The sequence below is a fragment of the Ambystoma mexicanum genome, chromosome 5q (assembly GCF_040938575.1).
Source record: "Ambystoma mexicanum isolate Mex_15411 chromosome 5q, UKY_AmexF1_1, whole genome shotgun sequence".
Taxonomy (NCBI): Eukaryota; Metazoa; Chordata; class Amphibia; order Caudata; family Ambystomatidae; genus Ambystoma; species Ambystoma mexicanum.
Window position 1 is genome coordinate 103,695,308 of NC_090933.1, and position 25,429 is coordinate 103,720,736.

The 25,429-nt window shown below is 47.1% G+C and overlaps 1 protein-coding gene across 2 annotated transcripts in view; it reads left to right on the forward strand.

Moving 5' to 3' along the window:
• ELP2 (elongator acetyltransferase complex subunit 2) overlaps nucleotides 1-25,429 on the forward strand; it is a 1,316,635-nt gene that overhangs the window by 819,668 nt on the left and 471,538 nt on the right. For both annotated transcript variants that reach the window (XM_069620606.1, XM_069620607.1), the window contains exon 12: nucleotides 3,601-3,750. In XM_069620606.1, the coding sequence (XP_069476707.1) occupies nucleotides 3,601-3,750 (150 nt within the window). The remainder of the gene's footprint in view (nucleotides 1-3,600; nucleotides 3,751-25,429) is intronic.

The window sequence follows — 25,429 nt, forward strand, 5'->3', positions numbered from 1 at the left end:
CCTATTTGGAGTTACAGGTAGGCCGCTATTTTGGCAATTTTGCATTGCTCCTCTTGTATTTTAGGGGTCATGTACAGCTCACTGAGTGCTTGATGTAATGGCCCCTTGTCCTGCCAGATGTTAAAGTTGGTTTCAGTGACTGCTTGTTTTATTAACTGCAGCCATACCTGTTCATCCTGTTCTAGCCATTCACCCCTGACAAACAATTTGTGCATTAGGTGTTGCCTTCCAATATTGATTTCCACTCGGGTCGCCATTCCGGAAATATTAATTTCCTTCTGGCTTATCTCAGGGTTACTTTACTTTTGAAAAAAGGCACAACTCCTTTGAGTATTTCTATTGAGGGGTGCTTATACAGTGTAGCACAGTATGGTACCCCAACAAGGTGTATGTACCCTGTCAGCTAGCACGCTGTGTTAGACTGTCACGAGTGTTATGACTAATTCAGGATCCCGGACGAGCCCCCAAGCTGTAAGTGATTTCATTCCGGCACACACCCAAGTCAAAGCCCAGCATGTAGTGCACAGCTGAAACCCTTATTTATTTTTGTCTATAAATTCAATATTCTGAACGATATACCACTCATATCACACCCTTATCCTGGAACCCCCCGGTCCCACTGAACCAGGAATCAGGCTAGTTTGCAAAGGTACATATTTATTTATGTATTTAAAATTTTATCACAATAGGTTCAAAGCAGTGAAGTTCATCCAGTAGCCATATTGCTAAAATCTCCAGACCATACGTACATTTCAGAACCACCTTACCGATATAATTACCAATATAACATTTTAAAACTGGGAGCATAGAGAATTTGTCAAATTTTGCATCCACCTTAGCCATCTGTGGCGAGCATCACTGCTTTTTGCTTTAAAAAGTTCAGATAAAAGGTTTTAGAGGGATGTGCAAAAATTGGTTAACCTAAATGGAATGTTTTCTTTAAACGTCAGGCTGCTTTCCTTCACATACCAGATTACATTATTTCTCTTTTCCCTTTTGCAAAATGTCATAAACACCATTTTATTTGGGTTCACCCTTAGTTTGTTCTCCTCAATAAATACAACAAAGGCATTAATTAATCTTTGCAAGCCTATTGGTGTGCAATCAAACAGGATAAAATCATCAGCGTATGCAAACCAAGGCCTTGGACATTAATGGTGAACCCAACTGCACTCTGAAATCCTGCAATCAACGGAATGTCGTCTCTCAAAACAGAGACCCATATAAAGACCTTTCAATCCTCACCTGGAGCGAGAGACCAGCTGACCAGCTGGTGTGGAGATATGCAGAACGTATGCTGCCTTTATTGTGCAGAACCAGCGATGTCTGCAGGCGGGACTACAGAGTGTATGTGGTGGGTCGAGAAGCCCACAGAACTTCGTCCAGCCCAGGAACGCTAACCAAACAAAGTTTTCCACTCGCATCCCAAGAGATGCCAACAGAAGAAGAGAGAGCACTGGTGAGCCCATGAGAAGGCAGCCGCTTCAGGAAGCCAGAGAAAGAGGTAGAAGAAGAAATACTGCCGAGCCACGAGAACACTGTTGCCGGAGAGAGCCAAAGAAACAGGTACCCACAGGCCTGTGAGAAGGTTGCCACCGGAGAAAACAAGAAAAATCTCTGGCGTGCCTAGAAGAAATCCACTGGTGGAGGAAGCCAGAGAAGGACCTACCAAGCCACTGAGAAGGCTACCGACAGAGAACACAAGTAATCAGCCCTACGCAAGGGCAGCGGCTGCCGCCACCAGAGTCACTGCCCCTCACCCTACCAGGAGAGAGTACCATGGACCATCAGGTTCGTGGTTTTGGTATGAGAAAGGGAAGTGGGTGGTCACACTCTGGGAAGTACAAGAAGCGCTAATATCCAAGGAAGGCGAAGGTTATCAGAATGCTAGTTGCCACCCTGATGTGAACCAAGGCAAACATATAATTGGTATTAAATCTGAGAAAATACCCAATCAGGTGCTGTAAGACAGGTGGCTAGAGGTACCAGTGAAGGTCTAAAGCGACCAAGCCAAGATTGGTATAAATTGGTGAGCCAGGAGGTCATGAGAGAAAGTTGGCCGTAGCACACACTGAATACAACCCTGAGAAGATGCATAGTTGCACTGGAAAGGGGGCTAGCAAGATACACCCCAATTATTTGAAAGGGGATGAGAAAAGTAACTTTTTTTCTGCTTCAGTGAAACTTCCAAGTTTGTGGATGACTGAAAGAGGATCCAGTTAATTTGAAAAGGATTGAGAAGAGAATTGTATTGTCATGAACTGCAGCAAAGCTGAGTACGTTTTGTGCAAGAGATTGGTTGGCAAAGGCCAAATACCGAAAACTGTGATGAACGTTAGTTTTCAAGAACAGTTAACCGAGGAGGGGTCAGCTACAAGATCCTAACAAGCCAAGCCTAACAGGCATTTACTTGAACTGTTATAATTTGTACATAGTGGTAGGCCCAGTTATTTAGATTAGGTTTCGGATTGAGGACATACTTTTTATGTTTAATAAAGCATTCTGCCAGGCACCTTAGGTTTTCAGTTGTAGATCGGGAATCTCCTCATAGCAGTAGGGCCAGGTAAGTCGGATTTTTCATTTAGGTTAATAAATCGCTTTTGTTGAAACCATGTCCAGTGGTCCGACTCCTATTTCTGTCACACCACACCTCTCTGCCACCTCCCGAGGAGAGTCTGCATACTCTCCCAATAGCATTGTTTGAGCCCCTCCATTCCGGTTCCATTAGGTTTTGCACCCTTATAGCGCTTTTTTCATGGTTGACAGCACTTCTGTCATATGTGTGTGAGTGAGCTCTATGCGTTATCTGTTAAACCTCCCAATTTGTTATTCTCCAAAGAGAAGGTGATATTGAGAGTGATGCCCTCCTTTCTTTCAAAGGTGGTCTTGGAATTACATCTCTTTCAAAAGACTCTTCCTGTTTTTTTATTGCTCTGACTCACCAGTCCAAAGCAGGGTATACCGATTCAATCAGCTGGACTTGGTCCAGGCACTCAGTTAGTATGTCTCTTGGACAAGAGAGTCTAGAAAAGATTTCCCGCTTTTCGTAGAAGAACAAATTACTTACTCCTCGGTATTGTTCTTTCTGATGGATGTTCCTACCATGGATTCCTTATTGCTCTCAAAACCTGCCCCTCTTGGCCAATAGCCAGTACACCATCAGTTCTGCAGTTGCTCACCGTCAGAAGAGGAAAAGGGTAGAACTGAGGACAAGGGGCACAGTGCGTCAATATATATTGTCCCCGATATCGTATACGGCACGTAAGGGTGTCGGGAGCTCTGACACAGAGCCGGTATGTGTCACCTGGTGGTAAAGTTTCTGAGTAGTAGCTGCACTGTTGATAGGATTATTATAGATGATGAATCCCTGGCAGGAACATCCATCAGAAAGAACATTACAGACAGGTAAGTCATTTGTTATTTATGATCATTAGAATTCAGGTCAACTTCTGATTTGATTCTGTTTGTGAAGGTTTTTAAGTGAATTGAATTAAGCAGGTTTTATTACATGGTAAGTCATTTTTTAAAAAAAAAAAATTTTTAGTAAGTCATTTATGGATGTTTGCAACTCGTTTTCAATTTGATGTCCTTTGCCTTTAGGGAGAGTGGACTCCGTCTGTGGTGATTTCAGGACATTTTAACAGCGTTCAAGGCTTAAGGTGGGATCCGGATGGAGAATTTATTATAACAGTAGGTTTGGATCAGACAACAAGGCTCTTCGCTCCCTGGAAGAGGAATGACCTGTCAGAGGTACATTGATGTTAAATGCTATATGAAACGAATTGCATCATACCTGCTTTTATCAGTTCAAGATAAAGGCAGTGCTCTTTTTTTCTATGTTGAAACTAAAGAATCATAGTCCTGTTATACTGCTTATGTTCTTCATTATATCAACTAACCTGTACTCATACCACACTCTGACAGTGTTCTCTTTCTTTAGACTGAAAACATTTTCACTACTGTACCACCACACCCACTGCCAATGGGGTTGCAAGTCAACTGTGAGCACCAAAGATGGGGATTGGTGGGGTGGGTTGGTGGGACATTCAGTTAAAAGCTAGTTTTTCTTGAGTGCTTACTCATCCTGAAAAATTGACCAACTGGCATAAATACAGTACATTACATTCATTGAACATGCACTTTACTTTTGTCTTACTCTCAGATCTACTCTTCCTTATTGCTGTTCTAACGTGATATGGTATTAGGGTTCGTAAGAGAGTGGCTCCTTTACTGCCAGGCAGACTCTGGCAACCTACCTGGACTCATACGTACCAGAACACCAGTGCTACTATACGCATCATCCCCATAACTCCCATATTGGATTGCCACCTAGATCGTACCTGGTTCGGGGCGCACGGACGGTTGCAGACATCCGCTCTATGAACAGATGAAAACGACGATGTGGCCCCTACCAAGCGACCACCTAGAATAGACGTACAATACCATACGTGTTTCCAGATGGCTGCCAGGAATGCACGTATGTGATATTATATGGTCCTCCATCAGGGCTTAAAACGGACACAAACAAGACCTCTGTGTCTCGCAATTGCTCCAGTTTCAGAACCACAATGTGAGTCTTAGTCCAGAGTCAGCATAATTAGTCAGTTAAGCTTAGATTTAGCTCCTTGTCTGTTCAGGAGGCTCATCCTCCTTGTTTTGCTTTTACTTTTCTTTTGCTTTAGAGATATAGAGTCCAGTTTAGGCTCTTTTCTTTGTTTTGCGCCTATATCAAGAGCATTACAGGAATCTCCCAAGTGATGCAGTGAGACAGGTAGATGCTGTTCCGCAGCGAACCTTTGGCCCTCTCAGATAATCCATGTTTCCCCACTGCTACTCAGAACTAGTAGACACTTGTTCCTGTGAATCAACAGGGAGAGCCTTTTTCAGATGGTTCAAGCAAAGCTACACAAGAAGATATGATATGATATGCCATTTATAAAGCACGCTTACACAAGTGTTTCAAGGCACAAGATGGGTAAGGTATACACCCTAATTAATCTGCCTTCTGTAAGGGTGCAGAAGAAGGACTCTGACACAAAGGTGGCATATTTATTAGTAAAATAAAGCAATTCGTAAGAGGGTTTTCCCTGCCTCAAGTAAAGATCTAAGGTGACAGTTAGGATGTCTGTTAAAGTTAAAGTGTCCTCCGTCCTGTAAAAAGAAAACCCTACTCTGGCCCTTACACAATAAACTAATAAATAAAGCAGCACTCTGCTGATCCAAGGAGAATGCCTGCCTTCTCCTGGGTTATGGTCAAGGTTCCACACAATGTTTCCTTGATGGGTCAAGAGAATGTCTCCTTCTCCTGGCGTTCAGTCTCAAATAATGAATTCTTTCCCAGGCCATAAAGTTCCAAAATACCAGTTACTTCATAAACCAGGACAATGCCTCCCTTCCACTGGCGTTAGGTCTCAGTCTCAAATTAGCCTTAGGGAATGACTCCCTTCCCGGGCTTGTTGGACCTTCCTCCTGGTCCATGTTACCAGGAGAAGGTCTTCCTTCTCCTGGTAGTTAAGACACAATCTCTTACAACCAGGAGGAATGACCTCCTTCCCCTGGTCCTCTCCTCATTAGGTTTCACACTTACAACACCCAACTCTGAGTGTTGTGAGGGTCCGCGACCCCCGTTTCTCTCTTCTTCTTTGGTTTGGCCCACTTGGTCGCCTTCGCTGACAAGTACTGCCACGACGAAGATGACTCGTATCACTCTCTTAGGTGGAGTCCCAACCCCACTTTCTCTCTCCCTCTCTTTATGTCCCCCTTGTCTGCCTCGCTTGCCAAGTAATGGTACAAGGAAGATAGTCCTGCTTGTAATCTTAGTACAGGGTTTGTGCCTCCCGCACATTCTAGCGTCTCCTGTTACCTTGTCTGCACCAGGGATGCGTGGCCAGTTCTTCCTGGGGTCCTTATCCTGCTCGAAGTGTTGCACGGGCTTCTCTGCGTCTCAGTTCCTTCACCTTGGGGATCTCCTGCCTTGCCCTAGAAGTGACAGTATGAACGCTGCTTCTTGCGCTCGCATCCCTGTCCGCCAGCCTCCTTTTACCGTCTGTACGCCGTCGGGTGAAGGAGTCTCGTTGTCCTCTTGACTCTGGGAGTGGACTGCTCTCGGCTCTTTCCTGGCCTTCTCTGCATCTCCTTCATGCTTCCCAGGCTTCACAGTCTCTCGTCCTGGTTGGCTGCGTCCCCCCGACAGGCCGCCCTCTTTTGGTCTTTATCGCATAAGCGGGACCACGCCTCAGCAGAAGTCTATACAGCTGCAGTTCTTTCTTAGTATTGTTCATGTGTCCTGTGTCTCACCTTATCCCAGTACTTGGATTACCTATGTTCATGATGTTCTTCTTCGGCTCAGTGCTTTCCAGGATGTTCAGGTAGTCGACTTTACAACAGCACATTGCCTAGTCTCTACAAAGAGATAGGCAGAGGAAGAAGAGAGTAGAATGCGTGGGGGTGTGATGTTCCTATAAGGGCTACACCCTAAATGGTGGTCCTTCTCCCTAAAGTGGGTTGGAGGGAGTTCCTCTCCATGAGATCATTCCTCATTATGCCACCCCCCTCCCTGGCCTCATGAGAGGGTGTTTGTCTTTCTCTGTGTTCTTCATATAATCCATTTGTCGTCCTCCCCTTCTGGTAAGCACACAGGGGGCAACAAACTTGCATTCATTTGATAGAACTGAAACACCTTTGATTTCTTCCTTCACCATACTGGCATATTCTCGCCCAGATGGGCACAGGGTAAAACCAAACAAATTCACCCACTTGTCCAATACCAATCGAAGATGTCCAAGCTCTCAGGACTGGAGCACTGGCAACACATGTGGGGGGAATGTAGAAATGTGTTACGTCTTTGCAGAAAATTCAAAGAGAAGTATACTTTGCTGCAGATTAAAATGGTTAAAAAAAAAACTCAATATCCACAAGGTTGTGTGATGAATCCTGCAGAGTCACCCCTTATTCCCCGGTGGTGGTCTCCTCCCACATGGCCAGAGAAAGTCACCCGCTACCTGAGCCCTCACTTTGGGTGTGGTGTTAGGAGGGAGGATCATGGGAGAGGAGATGAATATCGAGAGAGTGGTGACTCTGACGGGAGGACGCGGTTTTCTTTCCTTTTCTGTGAGGAAGAAACCCTAATTCCTTTGTCTTTGATGGCATATTGTCAAATAACATCTATGATGGTTGTTTTTTAAATAAGACAGTTCATGTTAAAGGTATTTATATCACGCACAGTCACCACTGCTGTGGTTCTCGGGCGCTCTGGCGAATCTGAAAAGGAGGGTGTCAATAGGAGGGGACAGGGGAAGGGGTAGAAGGGGGCAGTGGGGGTAGGAAAGTGAGAGTTGTGATGTCCTGTTGGCAGCTTCAGCTCGGTTTGGACCGTTCACTGAGCTTAAGTGCGCTTTTCAATCGGTGCCAAGAATCCCATTTGCTGTTGTGGCGGATTATGTGTTGTTAGTTTGTTGCAATGTGGTGAAGTGCCTGCAGATTGCTATGCAGAGAGGTGGTTGTGTGAGTTCTGTGTTTTGAGTATGCAGAAAGTTTACATTTATTAGTGTACGGTTATAATGGTTTTCAAGTATTTGTCGATTTCTTACCACTTTGTCTTTGCATTTCTGCGACCAACTTGACCATCTAGTTGGCAGGCATGCTGTGTAGTTGGAGCTCTCTTTGTGTGGCTCTGGTGGCTTGTGTATCTAGCTCATTTCCACTACTTTCCCTGTGCTGTTTACATAAATTCTCTGCCTACCTACACCCGACTACGCCTCAACACCTCTTCACAGCAGAATGCCGCAGTCCTATGATCATTTCGGGCACACTGAACTCATAGCGAGTCACTCGCACTGAAGCCTCCCCCATTCTTCCCAGCACCCACCCACATACCCGACCACAGGGGCTGCTCATCCACCGGAGCCCGGCCAGCCCTGCCAAGACCCCCTCGGCCAAATGCACACACGCATCGCAATTGTGCCCCAGGACTTCCAACACTCTGGACCTCGTTCTCTGAGGGCGTTTGCACCAACAGCACATTAAAATCACAACAGTGGTAAAATTTAGCTATAGAAATGCCAAGTAAAATACAATACATGACCGGAAGGACTTTTGCTGCAGCATTCAATTCAGATGCAGACGAGGGCTCTTATTAACTGCTGAGATAATAGGCACAGTAAACAGCACACTATGGATTTCAAAATGAGATGTGGGCGGGCTTGAAGTTCAATCGTGCATGCACAAATGCTATTTGAGAACGTGCAATGTCATTTGTGCTATGTGCAATTGGCATTGGCACCAATGTTCAACAATGTAATTTAAAATTATTAGAAACTTTCTTCGACATCAAGTCCCAGAAAGCCTCCAGTACTGAGGCGAGGAAGAGGAGTCAGGAGTTAATGTGGAGGAAATGTGACACCAAGTGCAACATGCATTCTAGTAGTCAAGATTCAAGTGAACTGTGCAGGACATTTAAATTTGGAAATCACCTGCAGTTATCAGGGTGGAGTGATCAGACAGATCGGAGAAGGAGAGAGGAGAGAAGCTGCAGATTGCACAGAGCGGGAAGCGGGTCCAGAGGCAGACTCACAGAGAAGAGCCGTGAGGAGAGCAGGAAATGTTTGCCGGTAACCGACTAGAAGCATTCAGGTCCAGAGAAGAGGAACTCCAGTGAAGTCACTGCGGATGCCCTGGAGGGACCGCTGAATGTGAATTGTGCACAGCAGGAACAGAGGAGACGCAGTTCTGTAACACAGCAATGGTTTCATCTGCGAAGGAATAGGATGCTGACTCAGGAACCAAAAGAGACTCTGCCAAGGAGGAGAAGCTTGCCCCACAAAACTCGCGGCAGCCGCACGATATACCAGTGAGTCAACCTAAAAGAGTAGGGGGCCCCGGGACAAGCAAATACTTTTATGAACATTTGGGAAGCATTTTTTAATACCGACCAAATAGAATTGAAAAGCAAAAGCAAATATGGTCCAATTCTCCTGATATGAGTTGTCAGTAGAGGCAAACCTGAAACCAGCATTGCCATAAGCCAAAAAACATTAGACGAAGCTGTACAATTCTCCTAATATAAGAGGTCAATTTAGGGAAACCTGGATCAGGCATTGCCAAAAGATATTGAAAGAATGGTTGACAGACAGACCTTGAACACACCCTCATATATGGGATGTCAGTATGGGGGAAGTTGGAACAAGAAGTGTCTGAAGTAAACAAAGTTGTATCATTGAAGAAATGCAATTGTGTTGTATCTAAGAAGAAAGTGAATGTTAGAGAGACCTGATAAGAGCATCAGGTAGTGAACCTTTCTGGGAAGAGATACTAGGCAGGAGAGTACACCAGGGGATCTGCATAAGCCGAAAGGGAGATATTCCCGGCAGGAGAGTAAACCAGGATATCAAATGTTTGATTTGAAAACTTTCCTGACAGAGGAGTATACCAGGAAATCCACTTTGACATGGTGTGCTAAAGGGCAACTTTGTCATATCAAGTTGTTGTTTCAATTGTACATTTTGTCAACCAGAAAGTTGGAAAAGACTTGCCTTTTGACATACTTCAACCAATATTGAGGAGACATTTGTTGTGCCATCCTGAGTAAGTATTAGGTGAAAGAGACATGTTCATTGCCTTTAATTCACTATTGTTGAAGCTGAACATGTTGAACAATATACCTGAAACAATTCAGGGGAGGGGAGCCAACCCCTGGACACAAGGGTTCTTTTTGTTGAAGTTATATGTTTAGGTTTGTGCAGCTTTTTGCTGAATTGAAATTAGAAACATTTACGTTACACTTTTTGATAGTGTATGTTATGAGAGTCAGAGATAGTTTGGACACAAGGTAAGCCTGCTTTAGTTTTATAGGGAAAGATGGGCCTTTATCCACACTCCTTTCTGTTAATCAAAATGGCTGATGTTGAAAACACTACAACTTTTGTGTCCGCCTCTGGTTCCCTGCATAAAATATGCTTAGGTTTATGAAAACATATTTGGTCTTCCAGGCTCCATTTTATCTTTTGGGGTTCTTCATTTTTGAGCTTATGAGTGAGGCAATAAGTGATAGAAGAATAACTGGGGATGAATTGTCTACAATACCCCACTAACCCTAAAAAGGCCCTCAGATCTTTTTTGGTTTGGGGTACCAGGGTTTCTTGAGCAGCTTTTACCTTTCCACTGTGGGGTTGTACCAGCCCATTTCCCATGAAAGATCTGAGATACCCGACTGGTGATTGTGCCAAGTGACATTTATTTGGGTTTGTGGTAAGGCCAGCCTTCCTCAAGGCTCTGATGACTAAATAAAGATGGTGTATGTGCTCTTCCCATGTCCTACTACAAATGATTATATCATCGATACAAGCTCCACGAAAGTAGAGTAAGGCCGAAGGACTTGGCCCATTAATCTTTGAAATGTGGCGGGTGCCCCGTGAAGTCCAAAGTTAATACCTTGAAATGGAATAGTCCAATATGGGTGGAGAACGCTGTTTTCTCCTTGTCCCCCGGATTAACGGGCACGTGCCAGTATCCTTTCGTGAGATCAATCGTGGAGAGGAAAACATTGGCTCCTAATTGATCAATTAAGTTGTCTATCCTTGGTCTGGAGTAGCTGTCAAATTGGGGCACAGCGTTCACCTTACTGACATCAATACAGAACCTCAATGATTGATCAAGGCTTGGCAACGAGTACTATCAGAGAGGACCAAGGACTCTGGGATGGTTCAATGTTATTGGAGTGTAACATTTTCTCCACTTCCTCTTCCACCATTCCTTTTCATACTTCAGGGATTCAACATGGTTTTAAATGGACAACCTTCCCTAAGGGTGTACAGATGTAATGAAAAGCCCCTTTTACTCCTCCTGGTTCATTTTAAAGATGTCGGGAAACTGTTCCAGTAAGTCTTTTGAGTCTTGTTTTTGGGTCTGTGGCAGGTGGCAATGAATCAAGGTGTTTTGTTATGATTCCTCTGTTAAGAGACTAGTCAGTACCACTGTTGTAGCTTTAACAGGATGTTTTCTCCATTCCCTAAGGAGATTTATATGGTCTGTGCCATTTGGACAACATCTTGTTCTTGGTGTTGGCAAGAGGACAATAACTTTGTGTCCAATAGAAAAAGATCTCACTAAAGCTGCCTTATTGTGAGAGATCTTTTGGTTTTCTTGGGCTTTTAGCATATGGGTCTGAACTATTGATTTTACAATAGCCATATGTTCTTTCAACCGTGGGTGTAGGGGCGCTCCATTGTGAGCTCTCGGCTCCCGCGCCACATATCTTGAAAATATCCTGAGCCATTGGCTACGAGGCATACCTAAGTGCTCTGCAATTAATAGCTGAAGAGCCAGAGTATCAGTAAATTGGAACTCTGAAGTCCGCTGGTGCCGGCACGGTGGTGAACACTGGCATGACTGCTGTGGGGGCTTGGCGAGAGAAATACGTGATGCCACTGTGACACTGAGGGCACGGGCCAGTGGAGCAATTGAGCAGAGAACTGCCCCTGTGGACAGCAGGCCCTCTCTTCCCCAAGATATCAGCAGGCTGACTTTGTGTGGGCAAGCAGTGGCCCGAAACTGCAGCTGAATTTGCAGCCACTGAGGAAGGAGTGTGGTGGGCCTATGCAGCGCGAGCCAGGTGGTTGGAGCAGAAGACCCAGAGAAGCATGTACAGCTGCAAGATGTCGTGCTGCTGTGCCTCTGCTGGCGTGGATCTCCCCCAACACCTCTTGAGAGCTGCTGGGGTGGGAGCTGATGTGGCAGGATTGCCCTGCCGCTATACATCACAGTATAAGACCTTAAAAACCATACTCTTCTAATTTTGTTTGCCCTTTTTATAGTGCTTGCTCAGTCTCATAGCGCCAGGTTGCCTTTTGGTGTCAGTTGTGCTGTACTTCGTTACTAAAATGGATAACATAACAGTAGTCACACTTAAACATTAGGCTTTGACATATACATTAGGCCTTGTCAGATACATTAGGCCTTGCTCTCTCCACTCTGTCTCAGCCTAAAGCCTCCTGCTGCACCCGGCTCTTCTGCCTTGCCCACACCCCTCCTTAGCCCTGAGAGGCTCACACCCAATGTCAATTTGCAAGACAAATCAATGACTGTCCCCCAGAGCCTATCTATAGCAGTACACAGTATCACCTTATAAGGAATATAAATTGTTGATGCCTAAGCTGCTTACTATTATTTCAACATAATGTACTCTGCATGTAACCGCAAGGCTTCAGAACAACAAGCTGCTTTCTGCTATTACAAAATGTCTACAAACGTCATGGAATCATTAGGAAACTGTAACAATATACTAGTGCTGATGCTTATGCCATGCTATATAACCCATTAGGGGCAGAGTGCTCTCTTTGGCTACTGATCCACTCACTTGTCAGTCTCTCTCTGTTGCTGTATTGTACTTTCCAATTGGAACCTTTGATTTGATCAGTCTCCTGAGTGTTCTTGCTGCAGAGTCCTGAGGGTGGACCTGCCCCCCCCCCTCCTTGAGGGGCAAGCTGGATCAATTCTACATCAGAGCTGATCGGGAGCTGTTTGTGCTGCCCTGAGCTCGTAATTCTTAGGTGCCCCCACTCATCCTGTTATCCGGAGGAGGCTTTCGCAATCGCACTGCGAGGGCTCACCGGGCAGAGAGGTACGCCCAATTACTTCTCCCCAGGCCAGGGAGTCTGGGAGCACAGCTCCGAGGCACCCACGGTGTGTCCTGGGTGCACTGACTGACTGGCCATGACACAGCGCCTCACTGGCGTCGCCTCGGGCGGCCTTTTTGGAGGTGTGCTGAAGTGGAGGCCCAGCCTTACTCCCTATGCGCTGCTGGTCTGTGGGGAACGTCAGGGCCTGGACTTCGATGACTGAATGTGAATGAGGAGCAGATACCTGCGCTGTGTGCGCTCCCGGGACTGTAAAGGGGAGGTAGGCCCCTCTGCTGTGGCTGGGGACTGGACTACAGTGGAGGGACATTCTTTGCCACCAGGGATGCTTTTTCTCCTTCTCCCTTCTTCACCTACTCATTTACTGCTGGCCTGGAGAGGACAACTGCACACTAACTCAGGTGGGCACATTCTTGGTTGCGTAGGGGGCGTAGAAGGGGATAGGCTGCAGGCTGCCCGCATTGTGCCGCTCCAGCGAAGAGAGTGCTACATCACTCTGCAGACCATGCCTAATACAGGGAAACATGGTGAAAACAGATTAAAAAACAGTCTCCCCTATGTCATCCACTACCAGCACAGGCACTCCAGACATGGGCGCTGCGGGGCACCTCAGTTGGCGGCCTCCTCTGATGAATTGCAGGACTTCAAGGGCATTTTAACACAGCTGCAGGCAGGCATTCATTCGCTAGAAAATAAGCTCGACGCCCTTACCTGTAAAGTAGATCATATGCAGGTCAGGCTAAATAAGCATGGTGAGAGACACAATGAGGCTGAGCAACGCCTATCCACTGCTGAGGGCGAAGCTGCGCCGAACTCGAGAGAAATGGCCCAGCTGAGAAAAGCAGTTAAAGAGCTGACCGAAAAGCAGGGCGACATGGAGTCAAGATCCTGCCGTAACAATCTTAGAATTGTGTGGGTTCCGGAGGCGGCAGATGGGAGGCCTCATGGAGCTGCTTGTGGAGGCGATTCTGCAGGAAGCATTGGGCCAAGATGGCTACTTGACGGCGTTTGTAGTCGAACGGCCCCTTCACATACCAGGAAGGAGGCCTCCAGTGCCTGGTGCAACGCCTAGGCCCATCATCGCCAGGCTCCTCAATTGTAAGGACAGACACTTCGCCTGTCAGCGATCCAGGGTGTTGGGTTCCCTCACGTACAAAGGGGACCAAAGCTGACTTTCTCCCCCGACTTCTCCCACAGGGTGCTGGCGTCCAGAAGGAACTTTGAGGTGAAGAAGAGGTTCAAGGCTAAAGGGTTCAAGTATGCCATGCTATTTCCTGCAAGGCTGTGCGTTGAACATAATGGGAAAACCTTATTCTTTCAAACACTGGATGAGGCATGCGATTTTCTTGACACAGTGGACGGCAGCACGGGCACATCGAAGGCTAGAAACAATCTGGGCAAGCCCCAGAACAGAGACCTTGGTTGACACGAGCATATTCCGCTGGAGCACTTTCCCTTGCTGGTGCTGGTTCTCGTAGGTGGCTGTGGTAGCCTTAAGCCGAGGCACATGTTGACGTAGTTGGCTGGTGGGGGGATAGATGAGCCTCGAGAGGTCCCCCCATGCCTTGCCACAGTTTGCCAAATTGGGGGGGTAGTCTAACCGGCAGATTGGGGTTGCTGGTGGGGCTGGAGGAGGTGAGGGGGAGTGATTTTTTGCTGTCCGGGTTGTTCATGTTTGGTTGCTTTTGACGGGAGGGGGTTTCCACACACGACAGGGCTTGGCTGTGAGACAGGGCCAGGTTAACTGAGGGGTAGATGTGGCGAAGTGGACAGAGTCAGGATCTGATGAAAGGGGGGAGGAACTATGTTGTAGTATTTGTTTGTGAGGAGAGGGAGGTGGACCCAGTTGTGGCACAGAGCATTTGCTATCTTTGTTAGAACCCGGGGGAGGGGGGGGATTTTGTTGTTTGGTCTTGGATGCTCCTCCTGGCTATCTCGAGCCCACTGGGGTGGGTGGACTTCTATGATCTCTCTGTTTTTATGATGGTCTTCTGGGTTACACATGGCTAGTGCATGGGTTAAATTCATGACGTGGAATGTGCAAGGTCTAAACTGTCCTGCCAAGTCCAGGAAAATTTTGCTGCACATGCGGAGTGTGAGAAACCTGAGGGTATTCTCCTGAGTAGATCCCGGGAATCCCTTATTCAGGTGACCAGGGAAGAACTGGCCCTCTCTTATCCCAACCCTAAGGGTGGATGAGCAGGGAAAGATCACCTGGTTAGGGGAGCCCGGGGTTGTGCTCAGGGAAATGACCCAGGGGAGATGCAGTATTATACCAGAGAAGAAGGTGAGGTGGGTGAAGTCCATGAAGCTTTTGTCGGCTGCTCCAGATCTAACCACTTCCTCCCAATGAATCTCCCTTATCCCAAGCCAACAATCCATTCGCCTATGGTAAACCCTTTAAGAACCCAAAACCCAGTGCTATGGGAAACTACATCTCCCAGTATCCCTGTCTTTCTGTTGCATACCCGAATACTCCTGATCATTCCTTATCACGTTCCTCTAATTATTACCCTTCCGAAATCACCTACCCCCTAGGACGAAGGCTATAATTCCATATAACACCTCTTCCCCATCCTACCACGTAGGATATTCATCCCCCTTTTCTGACACAAACACTTTTGCACACCTCGAAAAACGACAGACATACCCCAGAGCTGTTTACCTGACATGTCTCAACACAAGGGTCAGGCAGTTGACCAGAATCACACACACACCCGATGGCCCTTTCCCTTCACCACAGGGATAAAAGGTGGAGTACAAGAGCACAATACGAGCAAGGCAGACCGCACGAGGAGAGAGCCAACTCAGCACAGCAGTTCAAGAGGAGAGCGAACCGAGAGGGTGACAAGGAGAGAAGCGACCTTGCCCTTTACGACCAAGGCCCATGAAACCTCCACAGAAGGAATTGTAAGACTGCAAACAATATTGCAGCAGATGTCAATGGTATACAGGGCCCTCCTCCGCTGATAACTAAGCCAGGGAGAGACGCATGCCACCGTGGTACTGGCCTTAACTCCAGAAATGAGAGAAGCCAAGCGGTTCATCACAGCCGGTGAGTCGAGGGGAGAGCCGATAAGAAACCGAACTGTGTTGAACAAAAGTAGCAAATGGCTGATTGCAGAAAGTACACAGAACTATTAATGTGAAAGGTGAAAGCCAGCTACAGGGGAGTCAGGCACCACGTGGGTGTTCACTCGGGAAACTCTAGGCTATTACCCTATTGTTGGAACTACTGTTACCAGAAGGCTTTGGGAAAGGCGAGAAGAGGATCAAAGTGGTCATACAGGGGTCTAGTAAAATCCTCTGTACAGTCAAGTCTTTGACCGGCAGATGATCGTGAAGCAATCATCATAAGAACTGTTCAAGGAAATTGTGTAGCTGACAAAATTGCCAAGAGTGAACCTGACGGAGGAATGCCGATAAAGATGGAGCGAAGTCAAAAGTCCCGATAAATAGTGTGTTGATAAGAGTGAACCCGGCAGAGGGTTGTCCACAGAAGCCTAAAGTCCTAAAGAACAGTGTGTTGACAAGAGTGAACTGTTTAGAAAGGCATTAAGCATTGTGAACATGGTTTAAAAAGACATTAAGACTACTGAATATACCAAGTGAGGGTATTTGTGAAAAGCCATAGTGAACCCGACAAGGGTGAGGCAAACAGTCGGTAAGTGCCTGAGCACGGAAGATGGGGAACCACGGGTGAAAAAACCATCACCCACCTACCCATGAAAGCAACAGAGAAAGTACAATCAGAGAAGAACTTTGAAACTTTTGTTGAACTTTTGTTTGTGTTGAGTCTGTGAGACCCTCTGAGGCAAGAATCTAACTACCGAAGGTCCTGATATCACTAAGAACATTTTGTAGATGTGAGCCCGGAAGAGGGCGATCCAGGGGTGAAAACTTTTTTTTATAGAAAAGAGATTTAACCAATGAAGGTCCTGATACCTGAGAGCAGAGCTGTAGTCTTGTGCTGGGAAAGCTTGAGCGTGTGCTGTGCTCCGGAGTCCTGCCTTGTCCCGTGCTCAAAAAGTGGGTAAGGGAGACCCCGACTACTGCATCCTGGCTTATTATTTGTGAACACTTCTTTCTTTCCTGTGAATCCCGCCCAAACTCTTTGTTTGTATTTAGCGTAAGGATTGGCAATAGGTTTTTCTTAGTGGAGGCCTTTTTATTTGACAAGACGCCACTAGGATTGCCTTATTATTATTTGATGGTTGTAGCTTGCTTGCATCTTAGATTTAGGTTTAGATTAGGTGTTTTTCCATCCCACATATACAGTTTAATAAACATCCTTGAACTGTGATCACTTGTTTCTGTCTATTCTTGATTCCATGCCTTCATTTTCAGAAGGCACCATGTAGATGTAGCTTTCCTACAGGAAGCACACCTCACGCCCTCAGATGTAGCTGCATTCGCCAAAACCTGGGGCTGTCACAGATACTTCTCCTCCTATTCACTCTACCCAAGGGGCGTATGTATAGCCATATAATGGAACGCTTGGGGTTCCGGTTTCTGGACCTAGCGAAGTACTCTGAGGGGAGGGACCAGATCCTCTCGGGGGTGGTGCAGGGCTAGGGTTCACATTCATGAACTATTATGGTCCCAATACTGACTCTCTAGATATGTTGGAGTTTATAGAGGAGTAACTTAGGAAACACCCAGTGAGCATTGTTATCTGGGCAGGTGATTTTAATGGAGTTAATAGCCCTGAGCTGGATAGGTTGGGTGAGGGTACAGGCAGTAGTCCGGTCTGTAAGGCCACACATAAACTTCATCACATCTGTGGCACTGGGGAACTGGTGGATGTGTGGAGGGACCATCAACGGCAGTATAGGGGCTATATATTCAGGGCCTCGTGCATTGCACCATATCCAGGTTGGATTACACATTGGGTTTGGTTAGGGGTGCCAGGTGGGTCAGGGACTGCAGTATCCTGGCACGCAAACTTTGGGACCACGCTCCTGTGGTTGCATTGTTTGCTATACCAGGGACATAGCAGTGGGGTAGGAGCTAGTTCTTCAAAAACCAGAGTCTCTATGATGTGGCCTTTGAGGAGGGGGTCAGGGACTGTGTACTCCACTTTTTCCAAGATACTAAAGGCTCTGTAGACAGACTCTTATTCCGTCTTGTGGGAGGCCTTCAAGTATGTAATCTGCGGGATTTGCATTGCGAAGGAGGCAGGGGTCCTTAGGACCTATACGGCCCAGTTAGCTGACAGTGAGTCTTGTCTGCAAGGTATGGAGGCGGATGCAGGTTTCTTCACGTTCCCAGAGCTGCAGGCACGATTCCACGCTGAGCCGGGACAGTTCAGGGAGACAGCCGATAGGGAGGCAAAGTTTCTCTACTGACTTGCATCGGTGCGACACTACGGAGAGGGGCAGAGGCTGGACAAGCTACTGACACGAGCAGTAAGGGTGGAAACTTCGAGATCCCATATTTCAGCCATTCGGTCGCCAGCAGGGGACTTATTGCTGACAGATGAGGATGTTGCTGGGGCGCTGGTGAATTATTATAGCACACTATAATTGTCCAAGACCAGGGTGAGTCAGATAGCATTGGATAACTATCTGGACAAGGGTCGGGTCGGGTTGTATCGGTTGACCCAGGGGGAGAGAGACTGGTTGGGTAGTTCACTCACCGTGCAGGACATATATGTGGCCATCAAGGTACTTCCTTTGGGTGAAGCCTTTGGCCCGGTTGGGTTCTCTGCTGATTTCTACAAGGCGTATGCGCCAATACTGGTGCCTCACCTGTGCAGGCGCTAGCAGATGGGTGCCTCCCTGGGTCGATGTGTGAAGCGGTAGACACCATATCTTTTTTTTTAACTTGTTTTTTTGCTTTTTAATACATAGTTGAAACAGACCACTCATAACCCACTTACAGATGGCAACACCTCCCGTTCCCCCAACCCCCCCAACCACACCCACAAGTAAGATTCCAACCAATAAGAGAACAAATAAAAGAAAACAGAATATTGCCAAACTTAACAAGCAGATCGATGACCAGACCCATAGATGCATTGCCATTGATTGCCAGTAAATATGCTACATATGGACCCCAAATGTCCCTTAGCCTCGAAGCCGAGTGTGCTATAGTTCCATAATCCGACTCAGTTTCATAACAATATAAAATATCAGACTTCCACTGTTCATATGCAGGAGAGCGGACCCCACCCCACACCATGGCCACTCTCCTCCTGCCCAACAGCAACAACAGTCCAAGTAAATTTCTAACATACTTGGGCATCTTGAGGGTGTAACCCAGCAAAGCCATCATAAGGGACAGGGCTACTCTTTGACCCGCAATATCTTCAATCATCGTGAATAGTTGTGCCCAGAAAGACTGGATTAAGGGGCAATCACAGGCCAGATGCAAGAATGTCGCTGGGGAGACACTACATCTCTGGCACAAATCTATCGCTTCTGTGAAGAATATGTACATATCCACTGGGGTCAAGTAAAACTGATGCAAAAATTGAAACTGTATTCACTTGAAATTACTATTGATGGCTACCTTACATGTCTGCATACAACAATTTCTCCAGGTTTTGTCCTAAAAGGGGGGCACCCAGGGCATCCTCCCACCTGGCCCAGGAGTCCACAGCCCATCCTGTATCTTTATCAATCATTGCAGCTGTATGGACCTCAAGGTGAAACAGTAAAGACGGACACAAGGGTGTTTATTGAACTTGGGTGAGATAAAAGCCCAATCTAAACCTAAACCTAAATCTAAGATGGGAGCAAGCTACGAACATCAAATAATAAGGAGGCCTAATGGCGTCTTGTCAAATAAAAAGGGCCCATACTAAAAAAAAATAAACTATTGCCAATCCTTACTACTAATTTACAAAAAACCAGGTGGGATAATATTCACCAGAAAAGAAAGAAGTGTTCACAAAATAAGTCAGGATGGTATGGATGGGTCTCGCTTCCCCACGTTTGAAGCACAGGACAAGGTGGGACTCTCGAGCAGAGCACACTCCTTGGCCTTGTCAGTACGAGGTTCACAGTTCCAGTTGAACTATTTCAAAACCCTTTCAGAGGCTAAGTCTCTTTCCTGACAAAAGTCTCTTTGGGCGATTGGTCTTGGACCCTGGGATCTCCCTCGACTGGTCTTGGATCCTACTTGTAAAAACGGGCCTCCGTCCGTCAGATTCACTGCAGCCTTTCTTCAACACAGTTCATGTATTCCTTATACAGTACACATATTGTTCGGTTTAATCAGAAAGCAGGGTTTTCCTTCTCCTAGCTTTCTTCCGGGATCCCTCTGTCGGGTTCACACTTGCCTATTATCACAGTTCAGAATGGTAGTGGAAAGCGGGGTTCCCTTCCCCTAGCTTTCCTCTGACAACGGGTCAGAGACTTTCGATTGTACAGGGGATTTGATGTGACCCCTGTAGGACCACTCTGCCGCCTGATGCCACCCTTCCCTAGGGCCTTCTGGTTGCTGTGATTTCAAAAACAGGCCTCGATCAGAGTCTTCGAATGAGCGCCCACATGGCAACAGACACCTCTACAACTGGACCTCCACTGGGCTTTATTTAAAGTTAAAACATACACACAAGTTCCTTCTTCCTGCATTCAAAAATGTTGCTACTCGCAACCTTGGGTTTAACAGAGTTTGGTTTGATATCAGCTTCCTCCGACTCACCGGCTGTGCTGAACCCGTTGGCTTCTTTGTTCTCTGGAGTCAAGGATGTTGCCACGGTAGCCAGCTTGCCTTTCCGCCTGCGTTATCAATGTGGGAGACCCCTGTGTACCATTGACATCTGCTGCTCCTCACACCAGCTGTAACTCCCGGTCTTACGATTTCCCTTCTGGAGGTTTCCCGGGTCTGAGTTGAAAAGGGCAAGGGCCATTCCCCTTTCGTCGTCTTTCCAGGTCTCCCTGCTTTTCCTCTCCCTTTTTGCTGCCGGTCTGCTATAGCTGTCGCCTTGTGTGTTTGGCCTTGCTCGAAGAGTGTTTTCGTGCACCGCCTTTTATCCCTGTGGGGAAGGTAAAGGGCTGTCAGGTAGGCGTGATTGTCAATTGCCCGACTCTGCCTGACCCGTGTGTTTGGACATGTCCAGTAAATGGCTCTGGTGTCAGTCTGGTGTCTGTTACCGTGTAAGAAAGTGTTTGTGTAGGAAAAGGGGTGGGAGTAGAGCTTCTAAATATCCTACAGGGTAGGATGGGGGAAAAGGTGTTACAGGGAAGGGGATACCGCATCTCAACCCTCGGTGTCCCACTTCCACTCCCCAAAGACCCCACGCTCAGGTGATCCTCCCCCACTGGCCCACCCCCCAGGAACTGGATCCAATAGCGATGCCCGTGTCCTGGCCACCTGGACAACAGATCTCCAGGTACTAGCGAGTGGGACACCTTCAGATTTCTCACACAGCATATAGCGTGGAAATCAGTTTGGATCTCGTTCCCCCACTGATCATCCCATGGCGGACAGGTACAGTATGGGGGTGCCGGGGAAGTCAGCAAATCTTTCTTTCAGTTTAACATGCAACCTAAAGTACACAAAAATGTCTAGCGCATAAACTCCCCTGCTCGCCCTAAAGTCGTCCAACATAAGGAACTACCCATTAAGGAAAAGATCCCGCCAACAATCAAGGTCCAACTGCTCCACACAGTGAACAAAAACCTTCTCTCCCATGAGTTGGATCCCCGGTACGTATTTAATCGGGAGAAGTGGAGAGCAAGGTAACCCATTGCGTGCTATGCCCTCTAGCCGGTCAAGTGGCACAGCGAGTAGAGCGCTCGCTTTGACATCCGTGCAGAGCTTGCTAACGCAGGTTTGAATCCCGGCGGGGCCAAACTCAGCCTTTCATCCCTCCGAGGTCGATAAATATGCACCACACACCGTGGGTAATAATAAGCAGCGCTCAGATACCTGATGGTTCGTAGCGCTATATAAATGCCAAATTATTATTATTATTATCAAGCGCAACAGGTAAGCTCAACCATGTTATGAGACCTAGCTTCCCTTCCCCATGTTTTCAGCATGGGGCAACGGGGCATGGGGCAAGGCGGCACACTCGAGCTTCGCACACACTGTAGCTTCTCTGCCACAAAGGATACAGTTCAAAGGAAAATATCAAAGTTCCACTCTTATTTGAATTTTGGCATGTACAAGTTCTCGCTTTCAGTATTCATCATGGGTCTCCATCCTTCAGGCTTGGACACCCTTTTTACAACAATATTTACACTTGGTCTTCCTCGTTCGGGCTCAGACCATGGATCGCCCTCGTTCAAGCTCGGATCATGGATCTCCCTCGTTTGGGCTCGGATTGCTTTTCCACAATATTCACATTTGGTCCCCTTTGTTCGGGCTCGGACGATGCAGTCTCACTTTCTACAATTTTCCTCGATATCAAAATCGAAGACTTTCGAATGTGCGATGGGTTTTGTTTAAACCGTCGCAGGACCACTTTGATTCACTTTGTACAATGTTCTGATCAATCTTCTACTTTTGATTCAACCACTTCTTGGTGTGATACCTTACAGAGACCTTCGATTGAGCACATTCATGGTGCTGGACCACTCTCAACGGTATTGTATCTTTCATTCTCAAGTTCAAACATTCATCAGTCGTTTAACTTTACTCGCGTCTTTCATCACACGCATTTAACAATGTTCGTTCCAGCACACCTTTTACAATGTTGCCGATTTCAACCTTGACTTCCAACACAGACCGATCTTGCATCGGTCTCCCCAACTCACCGGCTATGTTGATATTTGGCGCTTCCTTGTTCTTGAAGCCAAGGACGATACCACAGCGGCTGTTGCTCCTCCCCACCTATGTCAGTTACACGGGAGGGGCTACGGTATCTCCGACACACAATGTTGGATTCTTCAACCTGGTTTTGTGGCCCTATGCTTTCTGCCTCAAAGGTTTCTTGAAAGTAATGGTTTCTTGCCGAAAAGGTGAAGGGTATTTACCTCCTTGTGAACCCTTCTTGGTTCACCCTTCTTGCCGTCTTTCTCCTCTCGTTCAGCTGCTGACTCGAAACTGCTGTTCCTTCGTGCACTTTGCCTCGCTCAGAGTGTGCTCTCGTGCTCTGCCTTTTATCTGCGTGGGAACATTTAATGGAAGTCAAGTGTGAGTGATTGTCAGTAATTTCCTGACTTCACCTGACCATAGTAGCGAGACATGTCGGGTACACTGCTCAGGTGTGATTTTTCTCCCAGAGCTGGCTCTCCGTGTGGAAGTATTTGTGAAGGAAAAGGCTGGGGATAAAGTTCCCATGTATCCTACCTGGTAGGATGGGGTAATGGTGTCGCAGGGGGAGGGATACTCCGACTCGCTATCCGGTGTCCCACTCCCCGAAAACCCCTCATCCAGGTGATCCTCCTGCACTGGTCCAACCCCAGGGTATGGATCTAAAGGCGATGGCTGTGCCCTGGCCACCTGAGATAGAGCTCCACGGGGACAAGTGGGTGAGACACCTTCTGTTTTCTCACACTTGCCAGATAAAATTTGTTGTAACTGACATCAATGATTTTGAATGTTTTGCAGGAGCCAGTATGGGCACATTAAGGAATGTGTAAAGAAATCTGGGCAATATTACCATCTGAACTACAGGTATTCGTCCAAAGAGGGACAATTGGAAGCTCATCCACCTGTGAAGAAGTGTCCCGGTGTGGCCAACTTTTCCCCATAATTATTTTTTTCAAAGCACTTTGGTAACGGTAGCATCGGAATGCCATTAGAAGTCAAATTTTTCCTGAAACCTCAGTGCTGTCAGTCAAGGGAAACACGACTTAGAAGGGTTGACAATGAGCCCAGAGAAGTGCTTAAAAATCAAAATATCCCTCATGACAGGTGCTAAATTAGCTACGGGATCCGTGATAAACAGGGTCAGATCATCTGCATAGAGTGAAATAATCAATTTATGTGTGAAAAATTGCACTCCTATCAGTGTGTCTCGGGTTCCACAGCGAGCGCAAAAAGCAGGGCAGACAGCGGACACCTCTGCCGCGTTCCTCTTTACATCAAAATGGGAGCAGAGAGCCTAGCATTCACTCGAAGGCGTGCCACTGGGCCCTTCTATAGCAGGGAAACCCACCACACAAAATTCCCACCCATCCCCATGCGCCTCAGAACAGTGAAGAGAAATGGAACTCAATGGAGTCAAACGCCTTCTCTGTGTCGAAGGGCCGCAATCACTGAATACTGCTACTCGAGAACTGAAAGGAGACTGAATATTCTGCAACGCCCATATGAGGTGGACCTCCCGGCAATTAATCTGACTTGATCGGACAGTATGCATCTAGGCTTTATAGAGGCAATCCTATTAGCCAACGACTTAGCTAAAATGCTATTGTACAGGTTTATTAGGGAGATCGGACGATAGGAGGAGCAACTCTCTGCGCTCTTCCCTGGGTTCCGAAGAAGGGTGACCACCGCCTCTCACAGTGAGTGAGGCCGCGTGCCGTCAAGCAGCACCTGATGATACATGCGAAGCATTTACGGGACCAATATATCCACGTACATTTTATAAAAATCGGCTGAGAGACTGTCCGGACCAGCAGCTTTCCCAGCAGGAAGAACCTTAATGGCCTTGTGAATCTCCTGTTCTGATAATGGCTTACCCAACCATTCTCTTTCCTCCTGCGCTACCCAGTAGAGACCAAACTAATTTAGGTACTCATCGAACCTGGCCTGTCCCACAGTAAGCCTAGAGCAATACAGCGCCCTATAGGAATCCAAAAATGCCCCCATTATTTCCTCATCTGTCTGCAGGAGGTCGCCGGGTCGATTTGCAATCGCAGCAATATGCAACTTGGGGCTTACAGACTTAAACAGTCGTGCCAATAAAGTCCCAGTCCTTTGACCTTCGCCATAGCTTTTCACCACTGCGCTCTTATTAAGGAACCTAACTTCCCTTTACCCAGCATCCCTAAACAGCCCCACTAGTTCTCAGAAATTAGCTCGATTACCATCATCCGTAGAGGACCCTGCCCCCCACATCAATTACCGCAAACAGCTTTCGTGCACTGCCAGCTCTGCCCTGAGGATACATTCCTCCTTAGCAATGCACAAACCCCTTATTACACACTTAAAGGCTTCCCAAAGGAAAGAATAGGATGCTACAGAACCCTTGTTTTCCTGAAAGAAGTGACACGCTCCCGGAACACAGTGTCACGCAGGCTTTCATTCTTAAAGTACCAGCTCCTATCCCCCTGCCATTTCGCAGGGATTTGGAGAGCCACAACAACCGGGACGTGATCAGACAGCATGTTTGCAAGGATTTTATACTCCGAAAACCAGCCTGACCACTTTGCAGAAATCAAGATATAGTCCAGCCTGGAAGCCGACCCATGCACCGAGGACCTGAATGTATACCCATTCCCTGAGCCATGGTGATCCCTCCAAATATCAACTAAGCCCTCATTCGCACAGATCTGTTGCAGTTTGCAGGTGGACTTGAGCGCTCCCCTTCTATGATTCCCTGACCTGTCCAGTGTTTTGTCCATGACCACATTTAAAGTCCCCTGCCCAACACACCGTGCTCTCCGAGTGTTTCCTAAGGTGGTCATCAATAAATTCTAGGGTATCAATAGAGTTTGTCTTAGGGCCATAATAGTTCAATAGTTCACAAAGGGGAATCCCCTCCCCGGTACCTGTCCCATGAGGATCAGGGCCCTGCCCTCCGTGTCCCTTACCACCTCTGTGCATCGGAACCCCAGTGTGCCCCTGATGAGTATGCATACCCCCGGGAGTATCTAGAATACGAGGTAAAGTATCTGTGGCAACCCCACGTTCTAGCAAAAGCAGCCTCATAGGATTGCATATAAAGCAGGACT